Raw genomic sequence first — 13011 nt, 5'->3', positions numbered from 1 at the left:
AGAACATTCCTGACCTGCTAAGATACAGTTATTTGTATTTAATGTCCTTTACAAAATTACTTTAATTTCTGCTAACAGTCACTGCCTGAGAGAAGTTCCAGCAAGCTCTAGGCATGCTGAAGGGACAGGATGCTGCTGCTCCCTCTGCAGAATAATTTATAGTCGACACAACCACATAATTGGGACAAGAGCTGAAGCAGCAGAAAGAAAATCACAGTTCCTGGATGAGCATGAGGACTTTTGCTACATATGCCTGATCCTGATCCCACTCCCTTGCCACAGCCCTGGAGAAGCAGTTAAACCCTGAGCCCCCAGCAAGGGGCGAGTCCTGCTCAGTGTACCACCAGAGTCAGCTCAGAGTCCTGTCATAAGCCACGAGAGAAAATCAAAGCTAGGGAGAGGGACAGTCCATGCCGGTCCTCTGAGCTTTTCTGTGCCTTTTCCTTCCCTCCCCCAGCCTCATCCTTATCTCGCAGATAAAGAGCAGACAAGCCGGTGATTATCCCCTATCAGGAACCGATTACTAATCTGTCTACCAGGAGCGCTTATCCGGCCCCATCGCTAGGTATCCCAGACGCTTGCACTCTTAATATCCTCCTCCCCACCATCCTGCCACTCCCAGCTGCAGCCATCCAGAGCATCCTCGACTGCCTCTACAGGGTCACCTGTCTGTCTGCAGGGACCAGGAGGGCACGGTCACCTGGGCTGACCCATTCCACCAAAGCTCAGCTCATCCCTCGTCCCTCACCACGGCCGTGGCCGCTGCGACAGATTAAGGAGGAGGAGGTCGCAAAATGCAGAAAGTAGATGCGTTCTTTGGGGGTTCCCGGAGCTACCCCGCCGTGCCTGCTGCTCACACGTAGCGTTAGCAACGGAAAGCCCGAGCAGCAAGGAAGGGAGCGTGCGGCTAAATAAAACCTCCTCCTCCCACGCAACACATTGAGCACTTCGCACGTTGGGGTTCGGGCCGCAGCCAAATTAGCAACGCGCCTCCCGCGCCTCCAAATAAAGCCCAAATTTGCTTGTAAATGTATTTTTCTCTCCTATAAAAGATTCAGAGAGAGGGCTGTAATAGCAAATTCCCACACGTGCAGCACAACCCGGCAGATAACGGACTGCCCAATTACGCTGGGGAGCTGGATAAACATTTAAGAGCAAACAACGGGATTTGTGCTGGGTTTAAATATTAATGGCAGGATTTGTCCACTTCCCCTTGCCAACGTTCACACCGTGGGGGCTTCGGCAGCGGCATGCCGTGACGCAGCTGATGAGTGATTCCATGTCTCAGCTCCAAAGGAGCTGGGAACGGCATGTAAAACAGCCCGGCGCCTGCATAACACATTTCTCATATAGCAGCATTCGTGCTCCAAAGAGCCCTGTTTCAGATGTGCTGGATCTTGGTCCTGCCGGATTCAGATTTAAGGAAACACCATTGCACATCTTGAGTGGAAAGAGTGTTTCACCAGCCCGTTTACACTGGCTGTAGAAACTGAGATAAAAATGCAATCCATCACACCCCGTGCTGGGCTCCCCCCTCACTGGGAGCTCGAGGGTTTAACTATTTGACAGCCAAGTGAGACTTGGCAAATACAATGACTGAGGAAAAAGGACTGGAAAAATCTACAAATTAGAAAACAGAGTGAAATCAGGCATGGAAAATTCAACTCCTTGCTCAGAAATTAGCTGCCCAATATGAAGAAAACAAAAGGGGCTCTTGGAATGGGAAACTGCAGGTTTCCAGGGCTGAGGAGGCAGTAGGACCTTGTGGATCATGCCAAAGCATTGTCACATCCCAAACCCAAGCTCCTGAACCCAAGAAGGGGAGATACGTCAGCTGAGCAGTGTGGAAAGCACTACCAGAACATCTGACTTGAAGCAGGATTGGTGATACAAAGAAAAAGGCATGATTATAATTTTTAACCAGTACCTGGAGCTGATAAAGTGATGCTAAAAGCCACCCAGTAACAAGGGTGGCTGCTCCAGCATCTCCCTTACGGTCATTTCACCCGACTGTGCCCAGCACCCAGCAGTGGTTTGGGGCCTGGCTGTGCCAGCCCCGGGTCAGTGGTGCCTGGAGCAGGGCTGGCTGTCGTGGTGGCCATTCACAAGGGCCATCTCATGACTGCACATGGTGGTGTTGCTGAATGCCTCCAGGCTCCTCTTCGGAGTCCAGAGAGAAAACAGATGTGAAGGATCAGCTCAGGGTGGGGGGTGGGGAGGACATGGACAAATAAGCAAACGGCAGAAAACCTTGAAGAGAAAATAACCAGGCACCAGAAAGGAAATGAACTCTAACAAGGGATTAAAAATAGCAGCAAAGCAAGGAATCCAGCTCCGCCAAGACTCCCGGTTCGTTTTCAAGTGGAGGCAAGTCAGAGGGAGCTGCCAGGGCAGCCTGAAGATTCACAAACACCTGACAGCACCCGGACAAGGGAATCCAGACTGGCTCCCAGCACGGTGGACAGGAGCAATGTGGTCCAGCTGGTACCAGTACTTGGTGCAGCCACCTTTGGAGGCTGCTTGTCAAGAACCACTCGTGCTCTGGAGTCATTTGGCAATTCCAGTCGCTCTGCAAGACAAGGGGAAGAGCTGCCTTTCTCTCCAGCACTCAGGTGTGTTTTTCCCCTCAAATCCACCACAGCTCAGCAAACAGGAACGTGAATGCCCTGGAGATCTGACCTTCTCCTCCTCCCCTGCGGGAAGGCAGAATTTCAAATAGATTTACTGGTGCTGCCTTCCAGACGCTGTCTCGAGATGACCTGAAAGTCAAAGAGTGCCCGAGGACTCCTCAAACATCAGCCTTGGCTCGGTGTGACAGGACAGGCAGGGACTTCCTGCACACTGACCTGGCAGCCGAGTCACTGTGCACGAGGAGCAAGGTGGGACAGTATTAGCCCAGGAGCTGAAGGAAAGCTTAGGGTGGTCAAGAATGCATGTAGGACAAAAGGGAATGGATGAGGCAGCAGGCTTGTTATGGCTCTTGCATAAGGATATCTGCTTTTCCCATGCCTGAGGGACCATTCCTGTTCATGGTTTTCCAAAAGTCCTCTCCTCCAAGGAAGCTCCCAAGACCCTGTCGGACCACATTAGCCCCTTGGTGATTCACATGGCTTGTCCTCAGAGGGAGTTGCCCCTGCACCTTGCGACAGCAGAGGTTTTGTGGCTTTTCTCACTTCTGGTTGAGAAGAGCATCCCAAGCCCTTTGATGACACCAGCTGAGCACCACAGATACAGTGTCATCCACTGGTATTTCCGTGGCCCAGACAGACCACCCCAGCCACAACTCCTGGACTGAGGCCAGCAGCACCCTCTGCCATGTCCACATGCTGTTCAAGCTGGGTGAGTTACAGAGCTGCAAACATGAGGTCTGTCAAAATCTCCTGCTCCTTACACAAGGAAGGGGGAGAATTCATCAGTGATGCATGAAGGGTACCTCTAAGCCCCAAATCTGGGCCCACAGGCACCGTGCCATCTTTAAGCTCTCAGAAGAGTGGATGGAACAGGGCGCCAAGGTGGCCATCACCAGAGGATCCTCATTCCCTTGGAGTCCCAGCTGTTGGATGCAAGCTTTCCAGCTGCAGCTTCTGGCTGCCCCCAGCATTCTACCCACCAGGAGAGACCAAGCAGCCACGAGTCATTTTTGCTGGCACAGTGACATCCTCACAGCCTTGCTCTGTGCCAGGCAGCCACACTGCTGGCTTTGTCCCCTTGGGGAGGAGCACTGAAACCTACCCTGGTCTCCTCCCTCCAGCTGCCACTCCAGACGCCAAGTGTGGAGGTGCCAGACATGGGAGATGCTCTCACTGGCACACGCTGCCCTTCGCAGCCAAGCCACAGGAGCAGAAACGTGACCCACTTCAGCAGGCGGAGGTCAAGTGGGGAGCAGAGCGGCAGGCACACACCTAGGCTCTGCTTGGACTGAATCCTTCGGGAACACGCAAGCGCCTTGGCTGCGCTCCAAGACTCCATCATTACTGGATAGTTTGCATTTCCTTCTAGGAAGACAGCCGGGAAGATCGGCACGCGGTGCACAGCCCGCGGCTACAGACTCCTGCAAGGAACAAAGCTCCAGCGCCCGGAGCTGAGCGCGCCAGACAATGGCCAGTAATTTTCTCTGCCATTCAGGCTCTGCAGGAGGAGAAGAAGCATCCCTGAAAGCCTTATTTTACAAAACTAGACAACCCCCTTGCATTGAAGGGGCATTCCCCAGCCAGCCTGGTGCAAAAACAGCTCCTCAATCCTACAAGCTCACCATATAAACAAGGAAAAAGGAATCCTTTGAGTGACCAGAGGCAGGTGAGGAAGACCTGATGCTGATATGAAGCTCGACAGACCTACTCTCAAAAGAAGGAGGGGCAGGGAAAAAAGAAGGATTTCCAGAAAGAACATTCTTGATCCAGGGTGTAATAACTTCAGGTGTCCAGTGCACACAGTGGGTTACTGTTTGGGTTGCAGAGGCTGGCCTGCCAAAAGACACCTTGGCCCCAACCCCAAGGCTGGGGTGTGACCCCAAGGGTCATGAAATGCACATAAAGCTCTACGTAGAGCACAGCTTAAAGAATTACAAATCCCAGGATCAGTGATCCACTACAAATGCATGATTGACGGCTGGGAAGGGCAAGATGGTGGACAAATTTGTATCCACTTCACCAGCAGACCCTAGAACTCCTCTCCCACAAACAGATCCCCATGGCTGCAGCCCTTCCTCACCCTGGGGTCAAGCAGGTCTGCAGTGTAGTTGGTTGCACTCTGGCTGTGCTTCTGGCAGGACCAAGAGGGCAAAACTTGCAACACTGTCGGGGATCAAGAATCGAAGCCCTGGACAGCATCACTATGAACTTGAATGTGAGGGGTTTGGAGACATCCTTTTCACAGGAAGCAACATTTATGAGCTATAGATCACCTTAAGAGCGTGACAACGTATGAAGGCTGATCTGCCTCCTTCCCAGGGTCAGATAAGGCTGCTCTCCTGCTTGCAGAGGTGTTTACTCACTTGTGACCAGCCGGGCAGCCACGGGGGTGTCAGGTAGGTGCCACCCTCTGTGGGGTGACCATGTCTCTGTTGGCTTAAAATCGCACACTGGAGCGCATAAATTTGCACCAAGTTTGAAGGGAGTGAGAATTTTTGCTTTGTTTTTTTTTTAAACCACTTTTAAAAACAAGAAGCAGATATTGAACTGGAGCCAACATCTGTATCTTTAAAAGACTCTCAACCACCAGCCTTTTGCTGACTCTAGAACAATAAATATTCAGAACCCTAAAAGCTTTACTTCAATCTGCCTAGGAGAAAGCAGCCTCAAAGAATGGCCAAGAAGGGATCTTGCCCAGCTTCAGCAGATTAGTTCAGAGATTGAATGGCCCTCACCAGATCCTTGCAGCATCACAGCTCCTCATTCTTTTACAATGCCAGAAATTGAAGGCCTCCCCGCAAAAGCCAGTTAGTTAGAGCACAACCATCCATGCGGCACATGTGGCTCAGCAGAGGAGACAAAGGCCTCTCCCAAGGTAGGAACAGGAACTACCAGATAGAGAGAGATGAGCACATCTAAGATCAGAGCTGCCATCACCCCCATGGTGATGATGAACCTCTCGCCTTACTTCTCTACATGTGGATTCAACTAGTTCAGATGGTATTTTAGGCTGCATATGGGGCTTTTCATCTTCAGAACACTTAACAGGCACGTGTTAATCCCTGCGACGCCCTTCCGTGGAAGATAAGTGTTTATTATCTCTGCTCTACAGCTGGTGGGACTGGCACAGCAGGGAGCTGCTCATTGTTGCAGACCCTGGGCAACCTCAGCTCCTGGGCTCCTTGAAAAGACACTGTGGGAGATCCCCAAGAGCATGGGCCACATCCTGGGCCAGTAGAGCAGGGCTGGGCTGGGCACTGTCCCCAGATTTTCAGGGGAGGAAGTCAAAAGCATTTTTCCAGACACAAAGCCCCAGGACACATGTCCACTGCCTTTGTGCAGTAGGTAAGAACAGCGGCGCTCATTTATTATGGGCAAATTAACGCCCATGGAGATTAAAGCTTTATCTCCCACCAGCTCAGCCACATCTGACTTAGTGCAGGGCTCTGGCTGACACTGTGTCCCCATGTGCTGGAGGAGCCACATCCCCACTGCACCTCCCTCTCCACAGGGTCCCAGCACCATGTCCTTGGCTTCTCCATTCTACTATGAGCTGTGCCTTGCGCACCACCAGCCTGTCAGCTCTGCCTCTTCCTGCCTGTTGAAGCCCATGTTTGACAAAGACATAAAGAAGAGGAGAGGGACACCCCAGCCACATGGTCCCAACACCCATGCATTTACATCAGTGTGACACTGCCAGCTCTTTCTGTGCAGCAAAAGACAAATGTAAAATGAAGGACACCACCATAGGCACCAAAACCACCACCCCAGCCCCAAACACAGAGCCAGGGTCACACAGAGAGGAGGGAGGAATTACCATGCACTTGGTTGATCTCAGAGTTGGATGACAGGATCTCATCAGCCAACTTTTGGGCGGTGGGCAGCACCTCAGTGTGGTGTGCTGTGATCAAATACTGAACAAACTTCTGGAGCTGGTCCCTGTTCATCTGGAAAAGGGTCTCTGAGATGGGAAGACGGAGTTTGACCTGGTCTGGCTTGCGGATCCTGTACAGTGAAAGCGCCACGACGTGAGCGCAGTAAAAAATGTCCTTGTTCCCACAGCCGCACGTCACGGAGGTGATTTTGCAGCGGTCGAAGCTGATGGCCACCTTGTAGGTCATCTCTGGTTCTGTCGCAGTCGCTGGCTCCGTTACTGTTCCACTGAGGTGGAACCCTGGAGAGGGAAAGAAGGAGAGGGAAAGGTCAGGTTAGCTTCCCTCTGACCACAACCACCCATGCCAGCTCTGGCAGGAAGGAAAGCCAAGACTGCTTGTGTGTCTCTCTGATATACCAAGGAGTGCAGCACCCAGCAGAGCCCATCCCCATGGCTTACACCCAGCAACACCCAGCCCGTGTATACAAACACACTTCTGCACCAACACACACACACAGAGCCAGACTCATCGGCGAGTTTATTTAACAGCCAAACCCTCAGGGGAAGAGCTGCTCGGTTCCCATTTGTTTAAGTATCTCAGACTGTTTCTCTCCTGGGAGTCATTTCCATCCACGCCTCCCTCTGCCTCCCTCTCGCTGAATTTGCAACTCACATGAGTGAAGGCTGGTAGAAAAAGACCACATTTGCTTTTCTTTGATGAGGCAGACAAAAAAATCCACAAACTAAATGCAAAGCAATTCCAGCTTTGGTCTCTCAAGCAGGTAGAGTGCTCCAGGGCATGGTCACAGCTCTGAACTCTTCCACACAGTGGAAACAAAGAGCAGGGACAGGAGCTATGCACAGTCCAAACCACAGCTGGGGGAAAACCATTCCCTGAGTTCCACAAATCGTTCACACTGAGGTTATGGTGCTCCTGACAGTTCCCACCATGCAGAAAGGGGGTGCAGTACCTTCAGGCATGAACCCTCCCCGGAAGGACCAAACACAGGTGAGGAACATTAAATGTGCTCAGAAAGTCCCATGGGTCCAAAGAAATGTACCAAGCAAGTGACAGACTAAGTCAGTGAGGTAAGACTGACTGATGGATGCCTATCAACCTCATTTTGAATGGGAGCCTCAGGGAGTCCTTCTCACAATCCAGCTTCTGAGTGGGTTCAACACCAACACTCTGCACTTGCTCAGCCACCTGGAAAAGGGATATATTTGTTTCTCACACTCATCTGCTTTGTTCCTCCAAGAGAGCGAGGGTGCACCAGGAGGTTAATTAACACAGCCAGGGCAATCCGGGGTCTCCCTGCCAGAACATGGTGTGGGACCTGGCACCTCACAGTGCCCATCCCAGCCATCCTCCCTGAGGAGGATGCTCACTTTTCTCCATGCCACTGCAACCTTATTAAGCCTGTGTATGTACAGGTCCCTGCAGAGCCTGCCATCCCCTCGGAGAAGGCAGCAGACAGTTGAGAGCCCTACAATTAGCGACAGAAAAGGAGAAGGGGTGGGGGGGTAAAGATTAAAATACATTAACTGCATCAAACCCTTGTGCATTTGCCAGCTCTTACAAAGGCTTTCGGAGACAAATTCTACCAGAGGTTTTTAATAAATGGCATCAAAACCAGCTATTCACTGCCAGTCTCTTTAAAGCCACGCCAAAAACCACATTCAAATCTGATTAAGCGTCAAGGAGGTCTGCTTTTACTTTAGTGCCGGGGTGGGGGAAAAGCAGACCTGTTCTGCTGCCATCACCCAAAATCCACCCCATGTGGCCAGCAGAGCAGGACGGGAGGGATGCACAGCCCTGCACTTCCCTCCCCTCCCTGCTCACAGGCTGCGGGAGCAGGAGCAGCATGGCTGTGGAGGTGCTGGGCTCGGCGCCGTGGGAGCAGCACGGCCAGGGGCTGACGAGCCTCCCCCTCCACACAAGCCCGTCCCCTGGCAGCCAAACTATATAAATCCAGAGGATAAACTCCAAAGTGTTTATGTTTTACCACTTCTCTGGTTTGCAATGCTTGGCAGGCGGCTCCGACTCACTGCCAGTTTCTCCCTAGTTTACTTTTTGAACAAGTTAAAGGGACTGGAAACCACGTTCCTGAGCGAGTATGTACATATATCCTCATATGTATGCCTGCACACACATATATAAAACACTCTAGGACAAATTACTGGCCATAAACACTGCCGTGAAATGCTTACTTTAACATGACTGTGGGCCAGACCCCACTTGGGGCTAACTGGTGTAAGGCTGGAGGAACTCATTTAACCAAATTATCTTATATGTTTCAGACAGGTGTAAGTCTGAAAATATATCAACTGTGGTCTGATCCGGCCTCTCACGACAGAATATTTGTCTAGATATTTCTCAGGATATTCTCAGACATCCCAAAAGCTTGCTCTCCCATCTGGTCCAAGAGCTGGTCTTCACATCAACAGGACCATTCATTATGTCAAGTTCATCTGGCACTCGAGGCCCAAGTCAAGTGTTGGTTTAGATTTTAGCTGTGGTGACAGCAGGTCTGTAGGATAAACTAGGAACTCTACAAAACATTTATCAAAAGTTGAGTCAGAAATTAAACATGGGGGAGGTGGAAGAGAGATGAGCTGGCAGGAACAGAGGCATTATTTGTGAATATTTACATTAATGTGAGGTCAGACTGCAGCTACCACACTGCAGCCGAGTCTGTACCCCAGCACCATGGCTGCTGAGCACATGAGCTCAGCAGCGATGGGTATCACAGTCCCAGAGAAGAGTGGTGGCTAAAAGGTAGGTTTTGGTGTGGTTACTTTATTGTCCATCAAAGCACACATTCCTGCTCTACACAGAACACTGATGCTATCACCAAAAAGCTATAGGTAGCACTGGAAAAGTACAGCTGTCACTGTACCCTCCTCTCTGTTCATCTTACATCCTAGAAGAAAGAAGCATCCTAGGAGCTGTGATACCAGCACTTCAGTAGAGAGAAACACAGCCCTGATGACTGTCATAGGGTCTGGACAGCACTGAGAGCAAAGACATACTCTCCTCTGTGTTCTCCCTGTACATTCAATTTAAGACATTCCTACAGCCCAGTGCTTATCTAGGACTTCATCTTCTGTTCTTAACATAAGCTAACTTGGTGTTTGATTTGCAGCCAGCAAAGTGACAGTGCCAAGGCTTGAAAACCATGGAAAATAAATAATTAAATACCATCTTTGTAACTACAGATTCATTATGCCCCTCCAGAGTCTAGCTTTGTCCCAAGATCTTCACCTTTTCCCTGCCCCAGAACACCTTCTCCTACTTTTACCACAGAAGCTTCCCAGTGGATGTCTCTTTGATCGAGGTTGTAAAAGGATCTGAGGGTTCATAACTGCCCCAGAAAAAGCACAAAAAGGTGCCATGAATGTTCACAGGCACACAGGACATGATGAGCTCATCTCTTTCTAATCCCAGCCATCCAACCCATCAAATGGGGACAAAATTGGAGGAAGAACCTTACCTGTTTTACTGCCACAGGACATTGTGCCTCTGATTTAAATTAAAACAGATCCTAGAATTATTTTTCAAGAGTTTGTGAATTCCACGCTGGTGGGACTTACAAACTTGTCATCTGGGCAGCATCCTCCTCTTTGGAGCTGATAAACTCTGCAGGCTGGGAGGAGGATGGATCCACAAAAAATAGAATAAAAAATCCTGGGCTCTCAAACAGCTACAAAGGATCAAGCCTTTAGCAGGGATGCCAGTGCAGGAGACTTCGCTATTGGGACAACAGTATTATCACCTCAACAGAAGCATCTTTAACCAAGATGGGAACTCTTTGATTTCTAAACCTACTTGACCAAAAGGAGTTATGCAAACCCTTCCAGTTCTGTTAGAGCAGAAAGCCTTTCAATGGGACATCTTTAACTCAGATATCCTTATGCCAACCATCAAGAGAAACCACTAGCCTGTCCTGCAGCTCCAAACTACCGTGAGGCCAGCTGCAAAGATCCCTGGCTTTGACTCTTCAGCAGATCACTGAAGATAAAGCTAACATTTAGGCTGGTAATATTGAAATACCTGGAGTCCAGAGACAGGCAGATACCCAGATGGGAATTTAAACCCCAAAACCAAGCAAAACCCAGGCATAGCCCCTTCCCTTCTCATAATTGTGGCACCAACACTTGCAAGAGAGAGGAGGACTCCTCCACACCTACCACACTAGCTGGGAACCCGAGTGCTCAGCTCTGCTCCCTCTGGCAGTTGCTGCTCACAGCCATCCCTCAGATTTCACACTGCAGCCCAGACTGAAGTCACAGTTGTCATTTGCTAAGTTGTGCCATTCGGAAAAAATGAGCTCTTTCTTCCCAGGTGTGGCGGTCGCCTGCCTTTCCCAAAGCGTTGGCACAGTCCTGCAGGGGTGGAAAGCACCACAGAGCTGCAGCCACCTGCAGGACCTAACCCTGAGGATGCTGCACTGGTACAGCTGTGTGAGAGGATGATGGCCAGTAACACACAGGTAATGTGGGGAACATTTCTTCATGGCACTGTTGTTCTTCTGTCTCCTCCACAGGCTTTTCTCTGTCTTTGTGATAACCCTGAAGGGGGGCAAGGAACGGCTCAGTAGAGGGAAACATGCACGACATCCATGCCCTGAGCACGGACCGCTGGTGGGATGTAGCTAGATCATGTACATAAAGAACTCACAACCACACCTAGCTGTCAAAACCTCAAGTAACCTCTTAGTACCTGAGGCTGATATTTTGGGCAGCCTCTGTTAGGAGCCACGTGATGGAAAGTCCATCCACGCAGCTTCCTGAAGGCACCAGCCACATCCCCTTGCATCATAGCCAGAGAGGGGTGGCTGTGGCAGACAGCAGCTTGCTCCTGTACTCCATGCTCAGCTCCCAGGATTCTCCACCTCTACCCAGACTAACCCCACTCCAAATCTCTGTTTGGGGAGCTCTGTCTTCAGGGAGCCAGGAGCTCTGTGAAAACAAATGGAAAAGAATAGATGGATATTTATGGGGTTCAGCAGATGTACATGAAGTAAAGTGAAATTCTCAGTGCATGTTGTATACACTAGGTTAACGTGACCCAAATATGTTTTTTTTTAAATTTCCAAACCGCAGCGGAAAGTTATTTTAAACTAAAGTGATTCCAAGCTCTTTAGTGATTAATCGGACTGCAGCTCCAGCTCCTAGTGGAAAAACCATTTGTTTTTCCAGTGTGTGAAAGCCATAACTAGCAATGAATAATAATTGCCGCACCCGAGTGTTATTTATAAGCCATTCTCAGTCACATTTCCATGCCTCGAAACAGCAGCTTTCTAAACATGAACTGAAAATCGGTCAATATTTGTAATGTAGACAACACCCACGGGAAGAAGGTGTCGGTGTGCTCGGGAGGTGGGAAGAGGAGGTTAGTAAAATCTCCCAAAGCTTTCCAGCTTCTAGATCAATTCCTCCAGCCGACTGATGCTGACAATTGCTCAGTCCCTGACCTTGCAGTTGGAAAGGAGATGGGCTCATGAACTCATTTGCACATGACAATGCTCCAGCAAAGTGAATCATCTGCCTCCGATAGTAACGAGAGTACCGTGTGCCCCAGCCCTCCCGGGCTCCATTCAACCAGCGCAGGGCTGGCCTTTTGTGCTGCCAGTGCAAGAAAGACTCTGCTGAAGATGTGTGCAATTAAACCCACTTTTCTTGTTGCTCTTTTGATTCAGCGGCTCAATGAGAGGCACCCTAGGCAGGTGTTGTCACACACAGATAAAATGTGCCTTTTCAGAGCACTGGCAGACAGAAAGAAAGAGGGTAAGGCTGAATCAATTGCCATTTCTCCCTTGCAAAATAGGGAATCCAGGCTTCCTGCGAGTCAATGAGCAGAGCTGCTATGAGTTTCCATCCTCCCTCCTCTCCAAAGCTATTCTGTTTTGTGACCGCAGGCAAAGGTGCTGCTGTTGAGACAGACTTTGGCAGGGATGAAGGAGGCGGGCGATGGCTGGCCAGGAGGATGCCGCCCCAGCAGAACACAGCCACACTTCTGCTGCTGAAAGATTTCCCCCTGCAGCCCTCCTCCCTGTCCCTACCATGCTCCTGTCCTTGCCCAGTCATTATCATCCTGGAAAAGCACCTCCACTTTCACAGAGCTAACAAAGACCATTAGTATCACCCCAGGAAGGAGCCATGCCTGCAGCTGAGCTGCCGCGAGGAGCCAAAACAAAGGGATATGGATGAGCTGGAGCGTATGCACCATGCCTGCAAGGGTCCCCACACATACCTATGGCCTCAGGCACCAACTACCACAGGTTTGGGAGAAATTCTCTTCTATCACCTCTCCAGGTAGGCCAGGGAAGAAGCAAGAGCTGCAGCTGTAAACAGAGGAGATGGAATGGGGCTGTTTGTCCTGGAGGGAGCCGTAAGCTCCTCTGAGCAGCTGAGTAAGCTGAAGGGACGCTCTCTCTGCCATCTGCTCTGATCCCACAACACCTTCTGCAAATGAAGAGTCAATCCGCTGGTTTCTATCCCTGT

General features: G+C 50.4%; 1 protein-coding gene across 1 annotated transcript in view; it reads right to left on the bottom strand.

Moving 5' to 3' along the window:
* The window catches only part of ZSWIM5 (zinc finger SWIM-type containing 5), a 96756-nt gene that overhangs the window by 23139 nt on the left and 60606 nt on the right, over window positions 1-13011 (bottom strand). Inside the window, exon 2 of the mRNA XM_050977151.1 lies at window positions 6448-6804. Within this exon, the coding sequence (XP_050833108.1) occupies window positions 6448-6804 (357 nt within the window). The remainder of the gene's footprint in view (window positions 1-6447; window positions 6805-13011) is intronic.

Source organism: Serinus canaria, chromosome 8 (genome assembly GCF_022539315.1).
Source record: "Serinus canaria isolate serCan28SL12 chromosome 8, serCan2020, whole genome shotgun sequence".
NCBI classification, from domain to species: Eukaryota; Metazoa; Chordata; class Aves; order Passeriformes; family Fringillidae; genus Serinus; species Serinus canaria.
This window is presented reverse-complemented; position numbering and strand designations above follow the sequence as displayed.